General features: G+C 44.6%; 1 protein-coding gene and 1 pseudogene across 1 annotated transcript in view; one reads left to right on the plus strand and one right to left on the minus strand.

Annotated features, from left to right (window-relative positions):
* Positions 1 to 5,500: 5,500 nt before the first annotated feature.
* Positions 5,501 to 17,272, minus strand: part of MROH8 (maestro heat like repeat family member 8) — a 43,408-nt gene continuing 31,636 nt past the window's right edge. Inside the window, 2 exon segments of the mRNA XM_064382411.1 lie at positions 5,501 to 5,719; positions 15,137 to 15,297. Of these exon segments, the coding sequence (XP_064238481.1) occupies positions 5,572 to 5,719; positions 15,137 to 15,297 (309 nt within the window). The 3' untranslated portion in view covers positions 5,501 to 5,571.
* On the plus strand, positions 5,906 to 5,990 carry LOC135277177 (small nucleolar RNA U3; annotated as a pseudogene).

The following is a 17,272-nucleotide window of genomic DNA, read 5'->3' on the forward strand; positions in this document are numbered from 1 at the left end:
CGGGCAACAGAGTATATGCTGGGCAGTCTCTTGGCCATTGGACTCTGGAGAAGCTGAAAGAACCCAGAGATCGTCAAAGAAATGACCTTTAAGCCCTTTTGCATGTGGGGAGCTACCTTCCCACCAATGCCAAAGTATATATTTTCCTTTTAAATCTCTACAATACAGCACAAACAGGGTGATGTTTACCCTGTAGGTACACAAGGAATACTGACTCATACATGCGTGGAAAGAATTTCGAGAGGCTTGAATCTGAAAATTCTTTCTTTTTTGTGTGTGTGTAGTTCTTTTTTCTTTTTCTTTTTTTTTTTGAGAGGGAGTCTTGCTCTGTAGCCCAGGCTGGAGTGCAGAGGTGAGATCTCGGCTCATTGCAACCCCTGCCTCCTGGGTTCAAGCGATTCTCATGCCTCAGCCTCCAGAGTAGCTGAGATTAACAGGCATCTGCCACCACACCCAGGTAATTATTTTGTATTTTTAGTAGAGATAGAGTTTCACCATGTTGGCCAGGCTGGTTTGGAACTCCTGACCTCAGGTGATCCACCCGCTTTAGCTTCTCAAAGTTCTGGGATTACAGTCGTGAGCCACTGTGCCCAGCCTTGAATCTGAAAATTATTTCTATCCTACACTTGAAACAGATCCCAACGTGCCACGAACTAGACATAGCCTAGGAAAGCAGGGATTGCTGCTTCACAGGCTTCCTGAATCCAGCTTCTAAAGAATGAGTCTTACCTCCACAAAAAAGCCTGCAGCTGTGAGTTTATGTTTATCATTCCCTCGGTTAAGAAGAGGGACTAGCAAGTACATGACCTTCTGTGCAAGGAGTGGATTTTTTTCCAGCAAAGCCCTGCAAAACACAACAGCAACAGAACGACTCTCAGAACTGCTCCCATCCAAAGGGCATTTTCTCAGGGCTGGGAACCCTCTGGAATTTCTTGCCCAGCTCCAGGTATAAAGGACAGTATGGTAGGGCCAGGACCTCTAAAAAATTTGACCAGCATTATGGATATTTGCCCACCCTCTTTTTCTTTCTTTCTTTCTTTCTTTTTTTTTTTTATGAGACGGAATCTTGCTCTGTTGCCCAGGTGCAGTGGTGAGATCTCGGCTCACTGCAACCTCTGCCTCCAGGGTTCAAGCAATTCTCCTGCCTCAGCCTCTCAAATAGCTGGAATTACAGGCGCCCACCACCACACCCAGCTAATTTTTGTATTTTTAGTAGAGGCAGGGTTTCACTATGTTGGCCAGGCTGGTCTCAAACTCCTGACCTCGAGATCCGCCTGCCTCAGCCTCCCAAAATGCTGGGATTTAAGTGTGAGCCATGGTGCCTGGCCTGCCTACCCTCTTATAAGGAGATTATTCAACCTTAGTTGCTGTGGTAACTAGAAGGGAAATAACTACTCAAAACAAGGTTGATTTAGAACAGGCAGGTGTAGGCATGATAAGGAAGCCTCACTTGGCAAGGAGAAATACTCCCTGAAGATGGCAATCTTCTCCTCCCAGGAGAGCCCATCCTTTATTCTTTTCCATGATGTTGAATTCCTGCCAGCACCATGTTCTGAGGAGGAGAGCCTTTACAGCCTGCATGGCAAAGCTAAACCAAACAAAAACAGTGTGGGTGATTTGAACAGGTCCCTCCAACTTACAGCACACAATCACCCCATTCTCACTGAGGAGGGCCATGCATTGACAACTCCTGGACTGTATTTCTCTCCTTTCCAGATTGCCCAAAAGACTCTTCTCTTTTTTCTTTTAGTTTCTTCTGGTTTTTTTTTTTTTTTTTTTTGACAGAGGCTTACTCTGTGGCCCAGGCTGGAGTGCAGTGGTGAGATCTTGGCTCACTGCAACCTCTGCCTCCTGAGTTCAAGCAATTCTCCTGCCTCAGCCCACCGAGTACCTGGGATTACAGGTGTGCGCCAACACGCCCGGCTAATTTTTGTATTTTTAGTAGAGATAGAGTTTCACCATGTTGGCCAGGCTGGTCTCAAACTCCTGACCTCAGGTGATCTCCCCGCCTCGGCCTCCCAAAGTGCTGGGAATACAGGCATGAGCCTCGTGCCCAACCAACAACACTAAGAAGTTTCTACTGAGACTCTAATGGGACTTACAAATATCTCTCCATGCAATAAAACAGAAAACAGAAATCACTGTATGGTGGATCAGTACAGTTTGGGAGGGAGGTTTAGGCTGCTTTGTTTCCATCTCTACTTGGTTTATTAGGAAAGGGCTGACACAATAGCACATTTGACTCAGATAGCCAAATTTACCTTGTTACTAATAAAACCAAAGATAACCAATGAAAGCTTAGAATGATTCCTCGGCATTTCGTCTTGATGTTTCGTGAGGGTTGCAGATTGTAAGTTCCCCTCCGGTTGGGACCACATCTTGGCGATCCCTGGGTTCACCACAGTGCCCAGTGCTTAGTACATGTTACTTAATGTCAGTGGAATAATGATGGGCAGTACCACAAAGGGGTGACCTCTGAAGACACTTCCTCTTCTGCGTACAGGCCACTTGGGATGGCTACATCAGACATGGTGAGGCCAATGCTATGATGAATTTGGATGAGCAGTGTCATGAGAAGCTGAGGAAAGAGTCGGAATGAAGCTGCTCGAAGCTTGTTTCCCAAAAACACCTCATAAAGGGCATCTGTTGCCTGTGGTGGAAAAGACACAGAGCAGAACTAAGCACCTGCCATTTTTGAAATTTGGAAGTCATGAAGGAAACTATTAACATATTTGACTACATGCAAATATAAAGCCAGGGCAACATTTATCATAAAGTTAGATGACAATAGGCCGGGTGCAGTGGCTCATGCCTGTAATCCCAGCACTTTGGGAGGACGAGGTGGGTGGATCACTTGAGGTCAGGAGTTCGAGACCAGCTTGGTCAACATAGTAAACCCCCGTCTCTACTAAAAGTACAAAAAAATTAGCCAACTGTGGTGGCTCATGCTTGTAATCCCAGCTACTCTGGAGGCAGAGGCAGGAGAATCATGTGAACCTAAGAGGTAGAGGTTGCAGTGAGCTGAGATTGTGCCATTGCACTCCAGCTTGGGTGACAGAGCAAGACTCCATCTCAAAAAAAAAAAAAGAAAGAGTTAGATAACAACCCGGAGAAGTATTTGTATCAATATATTATTCTTAATATATAAAAATGTTCTTACATAGCAGTAAAAAAAATGTGAAGGCTTATTACCCAAAGGGTAGGCCACACACCAGCAGCACTGGCATCGCCTGGGAGATGGTTAAACAGGGAGAATCTCAAGCCCCATCTCAGACCTTCCACATTAGAACCTGCATTTTAATAATATTCCCAAGTGATTGTGGTTTGTGTGCATATTAAATCTGAGAAGGACTGGCATACAGGACATAAACAGACAAGTCACAAAAGAAGAAATATAAATGGCCAATTAAAAACATATACAAGGCTGGGTGTAGTGGCTCATGTCTGTAATCCCAGCATTTTGGGAGGCTGAGGCAGAAGGATGGTTTGAGCCCAGGAGTTCGACACGAGACTGGGTAACATGGGGAATCCCTGTCTCTACTAAAAAGTACAAAAATTAGCCGGGCATGGTGGCACTCTCCTGTATTCCCAGCTCCTCAGGAGGCTGAGGTGGGAGGATTGCTTGAGCCCGGGAGGAAGAGGTTGCAGTGAACTGAGATCATGCCACTGTAGTCCAGCCTGGGCAACAGAGTGAGATCCTGTCTCAAAAAGAAAAATAGCAATAATTTAGACCGGAGAAAACTGGTAGGGGAGAAAATAATGTTAAAGTAAATGTTGATAGTAGGGCAGGCTGTGTGTCTGTGGAGGCAGAAAGTTTATGGGAACTCTGTACTTTCTGTTTAATTTTGCCGTGAATTTAAAACTGCTCTAAAAAATAAAGTATTTAAAAGGAAAAAATGGAAAAAAAACTATACCACATAGATATACCAAGTTTATAAATGTATAAAGACTTCTGGAAAGTTCATTTTTAGGGAGATTGTTACAGCCATGAGCTAAGAATGGTTTTTACATTTTTAAAAAGGATTGCTTGAAAAAAAATCCAAAGAATAGATGCAGAGACTATATGTGGCCTGCAAAGCTTAAAAAACTTACCATCTGGTCTTTTACAGAAAGTTGGCTAACCTCTGCTCAGGGAGACCTGGACTTTCCTCTTTTTTTTTTTTTGAAACGGAGTCTCACTCTGTTGCCCAGGCTGGAGTGCAGTGGTGCGATCTCGGCTCACCGCAACCTCTGCCTCCCGGGTTCAAGTGATTCTCCTGCCTCAGCCTCCTGAGTAGCTGGGATTACAGGCACCTGCCACCATGCCCAGCTAATGTTTGTATTTTACTAGAGACGGGGTTTCATCATGTTGGCCAGGCTGGTCTGGAACTCCTGACCTCAAGTGATCTGCCCATCTCAGCCTCCCACAGTGCTGGGATTACAGGTGTGAGCCACTGCGCCTGGCTTTTTTCTTTTTTTGAGATGGAGTCTCACTCTGTCGCCCAGGCTGGAGTGCGGTGGCACACTGTGACATGCAATCTTGGCTTTCTGCAACCTCTGCTTCCTGGGTTCATGTGATTCTCCTGCCTCAACTTCTTGAATAGCTGCAATTACAGGCATGCACCACCACACCTGGCTAATTTTGTACTTTTAGTAGAGATGGGGTTTTACTATGTTGGCCAGACTGGTCTTGAACTCCTAACCTCAGGTGATCTACCCGCCTTGGCCTCCGAAAGTGCTGGGATTACTGGTGTGAATCACTGCACCCGGCCTGCATTTTCTATTTTATACAGTTTACATCATTTGAAGTTTTTCTTTTTTTCTCATGAGTTTGATTTCTCTTTATGATGATACATAGTTTTTAAAGGATGAGGGAAGGAATGTTTTAAACATATTAAACTAGGGATATTTCCAAGGGAGAGATGACAATCATGGGTTTTTAGTTTCTGCTTCTGGTTGGGTCAATAAAACCCCTTCCTTATCCGCCTTTTCCGCTTATCATTAGAGACAGAAACTAAACACCATGGCTTCAGGCTGCTGAAAGCCTAAACCTAAACAGAACAGAACAACAACAACAAAAGGCAGGTTGGACAAGTTTGTATTAAATATTCTGACTCCTTCCCTCTCCCCAGCTCCCTCCATGTCAATCCCTGGGTAGAAACACTGTAGACTTATAAATGGATGAAGGGCAGGGCACAGTGGCTCATGCCTGTAATCCCAGCACTTTGAGAGGCTGAGACGGGCTGATTACCTAAGGTCGGGAGTTCAAGACCAGCCTGACCAACACGGAGAAACCTCGTCTCTACTAACAATACAAAATTAGCCTGGTGTGGTGGCACACGCCTGTAGTCCCAGCAACTTGAGAGGCTGAGGCAGGAGAACTGCTTCAACCTGGGAGGCAGAGGTTGTGGTGAGCAGAGATGGCTCCATTGCACTCCAGCCTGGGCAACAAGAGAGAAACAATGTCTCAATCAGTCAATCAATCAATCAATGGATGACAGATGCAGGCTTTTCGCGGGACCAAAAAGAACACTCTCCACTGGGGTGTGGGGTCAGTCATCCTGGGAGGGGCTGACATTAGAGGGGCAGAGCTCAAGGGCTTACAGCCACAGCCACATATGCCATCTTCTCTGGTGCAGGCTCATTATGGCATTTCTGCAGCTTCCTCAGGAGCCTCCACAGAATCCAGGTCGTGCTGGGCAGCTCCACCACCAGCGTTCTCCACGCCTCAGTCAGGTGCCTGGAAATCCCAAAGAACAAGAGGGTTCAGGAGAATGGCTGATTCCAATGCGATCTAGAAGAGCCTCTCCTCTCTACTCAGTTCTTCAGGGTGCCAAAGGACTGATTTTGATTTCATAACAGTAACTTCCCAGGTTTTTTTTTTTTCCTTCTTGTGAGACCCGTCTCAAAAAAAAAAAAAAAAGTGAAGACTATATTTTCAGGGATCATTTCTATAGTTTGTTACTAGAGAAGTTTCTCTGAATGTGTAGAGCACCGACACTTTATAAAAGAAGACATACATGAGGCCAACAAACATATGAAAAAATGCTCATCATCACTGGTCATTAGAGAAATGCAAATCAAAACCACATTGAGATACCATCTCACGCCAGTTAGAATGGCAATCATTAAAAAATCTGGAGACAACAGATGCTGGAGAGGATGTGGAGAAATAGGAACACTTTTACACTGTTGGTGGGAGTGTAAATTAGTTCAACCATTGTGGAAGACAGTGTGGCGATTCCTCAAGGACCTAGAAATAGAAATTCCATTTGACCCAGCAATCCCATTACTGGGTATATATCCAAAGGATTATAAATTGTTCTACTATAAGGACACATGCACACGAATGTTCATTGCAGCACAGTTTACAATAGCAAAGACCTGGAACCAACCCAAATGCCCATCGATGATAGACTGGACAGGGAAAATGTGGCACATATACACCATGGAATATTATGCAGCCATCAAAAACGATGAGTTCGTGTCCTTTGTAGGGACATGGATGAACCTGGAAACCATCATTCTCAGCAAACTGACACAAGAACAGAAAATCAAACACCATATGTTCTCACTCATAGGTGGGTGTTGAACAATGAGAACACATGGACACAGGGAGGGGAGCACTACACACTGGGGTCTGTTGGGGGGAAATAGGGGAGGGGACAGCGGGGGGTGGGGAGTTGGGGAGAGATATCATGGGGAGAAATGCCAGATATAGGTGAAGGGGAGGAAGGCAGCAAATCACACTGGCACGTGTGTACCTATGCAACAATCTTGCATGTTCTTCACATGTACCCAAAAACCTAAAATACAAAAAAAAAAAAAAAAGTGGTTGTACCAATTTATTTGCCAACGGGCAGAGTAGGATTCCTATTGCTCTAAATTTTATTTTCTTGTTTTAAAAATTTTATCATTATTATTATTTTTTTAACATGGAGTCTTGCTGAAGTCAGTGGGAAGATCTAGGCTCACTGCAACCTCCGTCTCCTGGATTCAATCAGTTCTCTTGCCTCGGTCTCCTGAGTAGCTGGGATTATAGGAGCCCACCGTGGTGGTGACAAGTCCTAACGTGTATGATAAATTGTATAGTTTGCTGAGAACGATGGCAAGGAAAACCCAGCTGGCCCCCCAAGCGGAAAACTGCTTGGGGCATTCTAAAGTAGTAAAACAATATATATGTATATCATACATCGGTTAAAACAATTCTTTAAGCATGGGATATGTGACCCTGCCCCCGTGGCTCCCTTGTGGAGAATGCTTTCTAGTTTGTCTTTCATCAGTGGTAAGCAGCCTGACTAGTTTATCTTGGTTCTATGGGAAAACACAGAAGACCTGTTTGTTAATAATAATCACCTGTTTAGAGAGAATAACTACATGGGTCAGCGTCTGCTCGAGGCTCTCAGCTTGGAAGGCTGTGAGCTCCCTGGTAGTCCCACTTTGCACTCTATCTTTGTGTCTGCTTCTTAATTCCTTCAGTGCTGCCTGGGTGGGGGTCTCTACGGCCGAGCTGGTCTTGGTATGCCCGGCTAATTTTTGTATTTTTAGTAGAGCTGGAGTTTCGCCATGTTGGCCAGGCTGGTCTCGAACTCCTGACCTCAAGTGACTTGCCCACCTCAGCCTCCCTGTAGGGATTACAGGTGTGAGCCTCTGCACCCAGCTAATTTTTTAAAATTTTCTTTAAGTTCAGGGATACATGTGCATAATGTGCAGGTTTGTTACATAGGTATGCATGTGCCATGGTGGTTTGCTGCACCTATCAACCCGTCATCCAGGTTTTAAGCCCATATGCATTAGGTATTTGTCCTAATGCTCTCCCTCCCCTTATCCCCCACCCTTCAAATTCCCCAGGTTTTATCGAATCAAATTCTCATTGCCTCAGCATGGACTTCAAGGCCATTCATAACCTTGTCCCGACTTAACTTTTTAGCCCCACCGCTTCCCCATCACACACTCTGTGTTCAATTCATCCAGACCAGTCACCTTTTTGGGATGCTGAGACGGGAGGATCACTTGAGCCCAGGAGTTTAAGACCAGCCTGGGAAACATGGCGAAACCCTGTCTCTATAAAAAACGCAAAATTAGCCAGGTGTGGTGTTGTGTGCCTGTAGTCCCAGCTACTTAGGAGACTGAGGTGGGAGGATTGTTTGAACCCAGGAGGCAGAGACTGAGGTGAGCTAAAATTACACTCCAGCATAGGTGGCAGAGTGAGATTCTGTCTCAGAAAAAAAAAAAGAAGAAGAAGAAGAAAAAAAAGTGTGGTCTTCCAACTGTGAGAATCATCCTAAAATTGAGAGGCTTAAAAACTATACCAGGCCGGGCGCGGTGGCTCAAGCCTGTAATCCCAGCACTTTGGGAGGCCGAGGCAGGTGGATCACGAGGTCAAGAGATCGAGACCATCCTGGTCAACATGGTGAAACCCCGTCTCTACTAAAAATACATAAAATTAGCTGGGCACGGTGGTGCGTGCCTGTAATCCCAGCTACTCAGGAGGCTGAGGCAGGAGAATTGCCTGAACCCAGGAGGTGGAGGTTGCGGTGAGCCGAGATCGCGCCATTGCACTCCAGCCTGGGTAATGAGCGAAACTCCGTCTCAAAAAAACAAACAAACAAACAAACAAAAAAAAAACTATACCAACATTTCACTCCTCACCCTAGTGATTCTAATTTGTAAATAAAACAAAGAAGGTCCTAAAGGACTCCTAAAGAAAAGGCCAGAAAGGCAATGTAGGCTGTTGAAAAAGCTCACAGCTGCTGAATGATGAGATGGCAGAAGAGGAACATTGATCTGGGATGACATAAAGAAATTCCCATGTTTACTTACCCTTGGTTATTTTCTCTGAATTCCTGAGGGAATAAATGAAGTACTTTGAGAAGCTGTTTATTGTAAGAGAAGTGTTGTGAAATGCTTTTGGTTTGCTGCACATTTTGTGTGCTGAAAATGTATCTGAATTTAGAAAGCACACAGCCTTTAAGCCAATGGTTCATGAATTTCAGTGTGAGAAACATCCAGAGAGTTTAAAAACTGGAAAAAATCTTCCCACTTCCAGTGATTCTGATTCTGTAGTTGTGACATGGGTTTTGTTTGCCCATTATCCTGTTGGGAAACCGCCTTTTCAAGATCCTTAATAATCCTGTTTGGTTGGTGTAGTTCGGTGGGAGCTGACTCCAAGCCAGGCTAATCAGAGTCCTGGCCCAGGACATCTCTCAGAGCTAAAGGGGAAATGACACAGCCTTTCCACTGCAGTTTTGAGCTCATGGTAACCATCTTTGCTACCTTTCGTGCAAGTTTATCTGAGAGATGAATGGAGCCCTGATGAAATAAACTGAGTTTCCGGATTCAATCCTGAAGACACACCCTTGGACTTTCCTGTAATATAAGCCTATACAATTCCTTAAGGTAGTGTGAGCAGCTCAGTTTCTGCTACTTCCAAACAAGAGTCCTGACCAAATATAGTAGGTCTGATGTAGGGTACTGGAAGATGGTTTTTGTTTGTTTGTTTTGTTTTTTTTAGACAGGGTTTTACTTTGACACCCACGCTGGAGTAGAGTGGCATAATCACAGCTCACTGCAGTCTCAATTTCCCAGACTCAGATGATTCTCCCATTTCGTCCGCCTATTTGGAACTATAGGCATGTGCTACCACAACCGGCTAATTTTGTATTTTCTGTAGAGACAGGGTTTCGCCATGTTGCCCAGGCTGGTCTTGAACTCCTGGGCTCAAGCTACCCACCCGTCTCAACCTCCTAAAGTGCTAGGATTACAGGCATGAGCGCCACCACGCCTGGCCAGAAGATGCATTTTTAACAAGCTTCATGGGGATTCTGAGGCAGTGTTTCAGACACTTTAACAAACACTGCTCTAGAGACTGAAGAAGCCTACATATTTCAGAGCAAATATCCTAGGCTGGGTGCAGTGGCTCATGCCAGTAATCCCAGCACTTTTGGAGGCCGAGGTGGGCGGATCATGAGGTCAGGAGTTTGAGACCAGTCTGGCCATCATAGTGAAACTCCGTCTCTACTGAAAATACAAAAAATTAGCTGGGTGTGGTGGTGTGCACCTGTAATCCCAGCTACTCAGAAGGCTGAGGCAGGAGAATCACATGAACCCGCTTGAACCTGGGAGGCGGAGGTTGCAGTGAGCCAAGATTTCGCCATTGCACTTCAGCCCAGGCGACAGTCTGAGACTCCATCCCCCCCCAAAAAAAAGAACAAATATTCTGCTGTAGCATCCTTATGGAATAGAAAGAGAAACAGCCACTTGTCTCTTCTGGTGGACTACTGGGACAGAGTACTGCACCAGGGTAGTATGAGGGACACATTCACATACGCACTCTATGACTTCTTTGATTTGGTCCTGCATTAGTGAATTGAGTTTCTCAAAGTATTTCATATCCCACAGAGAAATAGTCAGTGGTGAAAATGTAGTGTAATTCCTGTGTCAATAAATGATATCACCATTAACTTGGCCTCCAAAGCCAAAAACTGACGAGTAGGGAATTAGCCTGAATGCCTTCTTCTTCCCTGCCATTCCTCTCTGATTCAATCAAGGCCTGCCTACAGATGCTCCTATTTCTTTTTTCTTTCCTTTTTTTTTTCTTTAGACACAGTCTTGCTCTGTTGCCCAGGCTGGAGTGAAGTGGTCCAATCTTGGCTCCCTGCAACCTCTGCTTCCCGGATTCAAGTGATTCTCCTGCCTCAGTCTCCCGAGTAGCTGGGATTACAGGCTCTCGCCACCACGCCCAGCTAATTTTTGTATTTTTAGTAGAGACGGAGTTTTGCCATGTCGGCCAGGCTGGTCTGGAACTCCTTCCTCAGGTGATCCACTCGCCTTGGCCTCCCAAAGTGCTAGGATCACAGGTATGAGCCACCGCGCCTGGCTGCTCCTGCTTCTTTACTCCTTCCTCCTCTCCATCTCTGGAGTCATTGCCCTAATCAGGGCATCATCATCTTTTTCCTAAAAAGGTGCACCTGCTTAACTGCCTATCCTTCCTCCTGTCTGGCAGAACAGCCTCTAATACATCTCTGTCAGAGTCACACTAAAAAATGTGCATCTGATGACGTAAGTTCCTTAACTAAAGTTCTTCAGTGGCTTCCCAACTCCCATAGTATAGTCTGCTATCCCAATTCTAAGTTGGTCCCAGTCAATCGCTGCTAATTTCTGACCATTTTTAAAAAGCAGCTTTAATCAGTTATAATTTACCACCATAAAGATTACCTGTCTTAAGCATACAACTCGCCGACTTTTAGTAAATTTACAAGGTTGTGCAGCCATGACTGCAATCCATTGTTAGAACATTTCCATCACTGCAAAAAGGTCCCTGGTGTCTGAGCACTTCTTATTACCCATTTTTCTCTCCCGCCACTTTGACCTGCCATCTGGCTGTTAGCATTCATCAGTTTGGGGGCAGCTCTGCTTTCAGAGGTCATTTCCTGACCTCATCTAATCAAGTCCAGACCTAGGGGCTTCCACAGAACTCCCTACTTAGGTTTTGAATACTTATTCATCTATGTGGCTACCAGACTGTGCTGCTTAAGGGTGGGGTGCATGTCTTGTCCATTACTTATAGGGCCTAATAGCACCTCGCACATAGTTGATGCTTTTTTTTTTTTTTTTTTGACGGAGTCTCACTCTATTTCCCAGGCTGGAGTGCAGTGTCACGGTTTCAGCTCACTGCAAGCTCCACTTCCTGGGTTCAAGCAAATCTCTGCTTTAGCCTCCTGAGTAGCTGGGATTACAGGCGCCTGCCATCACGCCCTGTTAATTTTTGGATTTTTAGTAGACATGGGGTTTTGCCATCTTGGCCAGGCTGGTCATTAACTCCTGACCTCGTGATCCACCCGCCTCGGCCTCCCAAAGTGCTGGGATTACAGACTTTGAGACACCACGCGCGGCCAGTTGATGCTTTAAACAGCCTCCTAAGAACAATCACCCCAATCTAAATGTAAACCAACTAACATGTGGAGTCCTAATTAGGGAAAGGAAGCCAGGCTGGCGGGAGCAGGGGAAAGCAAAAAGAAAAAGCAGATAAGCTATAAGTCTGCCTCTCTTCATTATCCAGGACACAGCCCTCCTGTGCAATTAACTCACCATCCTCTGGTGCCCAGCTATCACCAGGTGCCTGCAAGTTAGCTAATTGCAACTTGGCATTATCAATACTGCACAAAGCCCTCTTCAACATACAGCATGAACACGATCCTATCAAATCCCCAGCAAGCCTCTGTCTCCCCAGAGTCGGCTTCTCTCCTGCAGGCTCCCCGTTGTCTCTCTGGCACCATTATATTCCTACTTTCTCTAATAAATCTGCCTTCCTCTACCCACAACTGTCTTGGTAAATTCTTTCACCCCAGCATCACCGGCCCAGTCATCACTCCTCTGTGACATAATGAACTTCAAGTAAATGACAAAAACTAATCAGAATAACATTTCCTGAGTAAGTCAGTTACATTTCTAAAAGATTCCATAGTTTGCATTTGATCTACAGCAGTTTTGAAAGTCCTCCCAGAGGTAGAACAAATACAAACAACAGAATAATGCGAAAGTATACTTAATTAAATAGGGCAGCACTCGGTGGCTCATGTCTGTCATCCTATCGCTCTGGGAGGCTGAGGCAGGTGGATCGCTGGAATCCAGAAGTTTGAGACCAGCCTGGGTAACACTGAGAAACCACCAAAAAATAAAAAGTTAAGCTGGGTCTGGTGATGTGCGCCTGTAGTCCCAGTTACTCCGGTGGCTGAGGTGGGAGGATTGCTTGAGCCTGGAAGGTCTAGGCTGCAGTAAACTATGACTGTATCACGGCACTGCAGCCTTTGTGACAGAGAAAATCCCTGTCTCAAAGTCACAAAAAACAAAACTAAATATATTTAACATTTTGTACTTAGATTTGTTTATTTATTTGTTGACAGAGTCTTGCTCTGTCTCCCAGGCTGGAGTGCAGTGGTGCAATCTTGGCTCACTGCAACCTCTGCCTCCTGGGTTCAAGTGATTCTCCTGCCTCAGCCTCCCAAGTAGCTGGGATTACAGGCATGCGCCACCATGCCTGGCTAATTTTTGTATTTTTTTTTAGTAGAGATGGGGTTTCACCATGTTGGCCAGGCTGGTCTGGAACTCCTGACCTCAGGCGATTGGCCCACCTTGGCCTACGAAATATTTATTTTTATAAAAGAGTCAAGTACAGATAAGCTATAGCAAGTACCAAGCGTTTAAGAACAATTTGTTAGAGGAATATGCAAAAGTAAGCTAAAAAATATTTAAAAAATTTAAAAAGCTTGAGTGTGGTGGTACACACCTGTAGTCCCAGCTACTCAAGTGGCTGAGGCGAGAGGATCGCTTGAGCCCAGGAGTTCAAGGCTGCAGTGAGCTATGCTTGAGTTGCTGTCTCTTCAGAAAAAAAAAAGGAAGACTGTCACTCCAGGCTGGAGTGCAGTGACTATTCACAAGTACAACCATCATGTACCATGGCCCAGAACTCCTGGGCTCAAGCGATTCTCCTGCCTCAGCCTCTTGAGTAGCTGGGATTACAGGTGTGGGCCACCACACCCAGCTTTTTAAAAAATCGTATTATTTTTTTCTCTGAATGGGTAAAAGTCTTCCATTATTTGATTTAGTTCAGTATAGAGGACATCATAAACACTACACCAAGATATTATGTGAGAGCCACTCACTTAAAAGAATAGTTTTCAAATAGTTTAAAGCAGGGAAATCTCTTCTTAAATAAAATAGTTGCCCAGAATCACAATAGAGAAAGCAGATAAAGAGAGGCGCTGCTCTGGTTAAAGTGGGTGGGGGCACGGGACTTTCTTCTGAAGCACTCCTGCCTCCTCCATAGGCATCTTTGTGGAACTTTCCAGGGTGCCTCCAAATGTGAAAAACACTATTCAAAAGGCTTCTTTACACCTACTATGTGCCCACAAAAATACGCAAAAAAACCCATCCTGTTTGATCCTCTCTCTGATTCTATTCTTTTTTATGTATACATATTTACTTTTTCGAGATGGAGTCTCTCTCTGTCACCCACGCTGGAGTGCAGCAACGTGATCTTGGCTCACTACAATCTCCGTCTCCTGGGTTCAAGTGATTCTCCTGCCCCAGCCTCCTGAGTAGCTGCGATTACAGTCGCACATCACCACACCTGGCTAATATTTGTATTTTTAGTAGAGACAGGGTTTCACCACATTTGTCAGGCTGGTCTTGAACTCCTGACCTTGTGATACGCCTGCCTCGGCCTCCCAAAGTGCTGGGATTATAGGCGTGAGCCACCACACCCGGTCCTGCTTTTTCAATGTATATATTTATTTCTGTATTTTTAGGCAAAATCATTCTCAAGTGAGTTGCAGACATTATGACACTTTACCCCTAAATAACTTGAGTATTTTATCTCCTAAGAATAAGGACATCCTTCTGCATAACCATAGTATTTCACACCTAAGAAAATTACACTAATTTTTGTTTGTTTGTCTGAGACAGTCTCACTCTGTCGCCCAGGTTGGAGTGCAGTGGTGTGATCTTGGCTCACTGCAACTTCCTCCTTCTCCTGGGTTCAAGCAATTCTCCTGCCTCAGCCTCTCAAGTAGCTGGGATTAGAGGCATCTGCCACTATGCACAGCTAAATTTTGTATTTTTAGTAGGGATGAGGTTTCACCCTGTTGGCCAGGCTGGTCTTGAACTCCTGGCCTTAAGTGATCTGCCCACCTTGGCCAAAGTGCTGGGATTACAGGTGTCAGCCACTGTGCCTGGCCAGAAAATTATAGTAATTTAATATTCTAGTATAGTATTCCATATTTAAATTTTCTCCAAGCTTTCTTTTATAGCTTTTGTTTTTGAACCAGGATCCAGTCAAGGTCACACAGTGCACTTGGCTATGTTTTCGAGTACCTTTTTACCCAGGACAGTTCCCCCACTACCAGTTTTACTTCCATGATGTTAACATTTTTGAAAAGTCCAGTTCAATTATCTTAAAGATGTTCTTCATTTGGAATCTGTGGGATTCTTTCCTGAGGATTATGCATTATGTTCTGATTTATATCACCAGCTTTATTTATATCGTGTCTTCTTTACAAGAGGATCATTAGACTTTTCAAGACAACCATGTTTTGCAATACCCAGAGCTATGTCATATACTCCAATTTAATCCAGAGGCCGTACAGGGTTCTGTTACCTGTTGTATGGCACTGGATGATACAGAAGGAAGCTGAGCACTACATCTGTGTACTTGGGCCTGGATATAAATAAACTCACGGTACTTATGATTTGTTGGCGGACTCTAGGCTGGCTGATTATGGATAGATGGGCACAGATAACTCCCATAATTTCTGGTACCTGATGAGGAAAAAGAAATTACTAAGACTGTAATCCTATAGGACACTGATGGTTATTGAGGATATTGTGGCCATTTCTGAAAGGTCCTGGGTGAGGGTGACTTTTTTTAAAGACAGGGTCTTGCTCTGTTGTCTAGCCTGGAATGCAGTGGCACAAACACAGCTCACTGCAGCCTTGAACCCCTGGCCTCAAGTGATCCTCCCACCTCAGCCTCCCGAGTAGCTGGGACTACCAGCGCAGACCACCACACCCAGATAATTGTATTTTTTGTAGAGACAAGGTCTCTCTATGTTGCCCAGGCTGGTCTTGAACTCCTGGGCTCAAGTGATCCTCCTGCCTTGGTCTCCCAAAGTGCTGGAATCACAGGTATGAGCCACTGCACACTACCCTTAGGGGGTGACTTTTAAATTAACTGTTCATTATTTTTTAAAGTTTCCGATGAAAACTACTTAAAATATATCTGTATGTGTGTATACACATATAAAGAATTTGGAAGGATTTATAATCAAAGCTGTCAATAATGTGTTTTTGAGTGATAGAATATTAGATTTTTTTGCTTCTATATTTTTTCTAATTTTTCCTTAATAATGATGTACTGATTTTATAACAAGACAAACTAATAATAAAGTGTTGCAAGGAAGCTGAGCTTTTTTCCATGGTGACTCTGAGAATGGCAGTGGACTCCTTACCTCTCTTCTTCCCAGAGATGTCCATCAGGCTCAGGTAAGGGAAATAGGAGCCACCGGGCTTTGGTCCAGTTCTCTGCTTGGATCACTCTTCTCACCCACAGACCCATAGGTTCGTGTCTCTGTGGAAATGTCAACTTCTCAGAGAGGCACACCTCAACCACTTAATATAAAATGGCCATTATCAGCACCAGTAGGTTAGGCATGGTGGCTCACATGCCAGCACTTTGGGAGGTTGAGGCGGGTGGATCACTTAAGGTCGGGAGTTTGAAACCAGCCTTGCCAACATGGTGGAACCCTGTTATCTGCTAAAAATACAAAAAATTAGCTGAGCATTGTGGTGGGCGCCTGTAATCCCAGCTACTTGGGAGTCTGAGGTGAATCACAGGAACCTGGGAGGCAGAGGTTACAGTGAGCCAAAATTGTGCCACTGCACTCTAGCCTGAGCAACAGAGCAAAACGCTGTCTCCAAAAAAAAAAAAAAATTTGGCTAACAAACACAAGGGTACATTTACTGGGGTTTTTGGGAAAGATTTTCTTCCCTGAATAAAGACATAAAAAGGAAGCAAACATCTTTCTTCTTTCTGGACATAGTCTATTCTTCTCAGAATGTCCAAAATTGCTCTGACTACCCTATGACCACATGAACAGACAAGGCAGAAAGATGAAGAAACCCCTGGGTCTTTGATAACACAGTTGAATCACTGAATCAATCCTGGAAAATACTCTATGTCCAGACTTGTTGTTATGTGAGAGGATAAATTCTTTGGTTGAGCTTCTACCTACTGGGTTTTTTTGCTGCTAAAGGCACCCAACTGATACAAGTGCCCAGCTCCCAGGCTCTTATCCTGTCATTCTTTTTGCATCTTTGTTATTTTAACAGGCTAAAATAAAGGGTGATCATCACTTTTTTTGTTGTTTTTAAAATGTTTTGTTGCTGTTTTTTGAGACAAGGGTTGCCCAGGCTGGAATATCAAGGCATGATCATGGCTCACTGGACTCAAGCAATCCTCTTGTTTCAGCTTCCCAAGTAGCTGGAAACACAGGTGTGTGCCGCCATGCCTGGCTAATTTCTAAAAATCTTTTTGTAGAGATGGGGTCTCCCTATGTTGCCCAGGCTGGTCTTGAACTCCTGGGCTCAAGCAAGCCACCTGCCTCAACCTCCCAAAGTGCTGGGATTATAAGTGTGAGCCACCATACCCGGCTGGTTCTCATCATTCTTAAATTACTTTTTATTTGTACCCAAGAACAACATGCACACAATTTAAAAAGTCCAGTGGTATTTCAAG

Source organism: Aotus nancymaae, unplaced genomic scaffold (assembly GCF_030222135.1).
Source record: "Aotus nancymaae isolate 86718 unplaced genomic scaffold, 86718_ANA_hifiasm-v0.15.2.pri h1tg000029l, whole genome shotgun sequence".
Classification (NCBI taxonomy): domain Eukaryota; kingdom Metazoa; phylum Chordata; class Mammalia; order Primates; family Aotidae; genus Aotus; species Aotus nancymaae.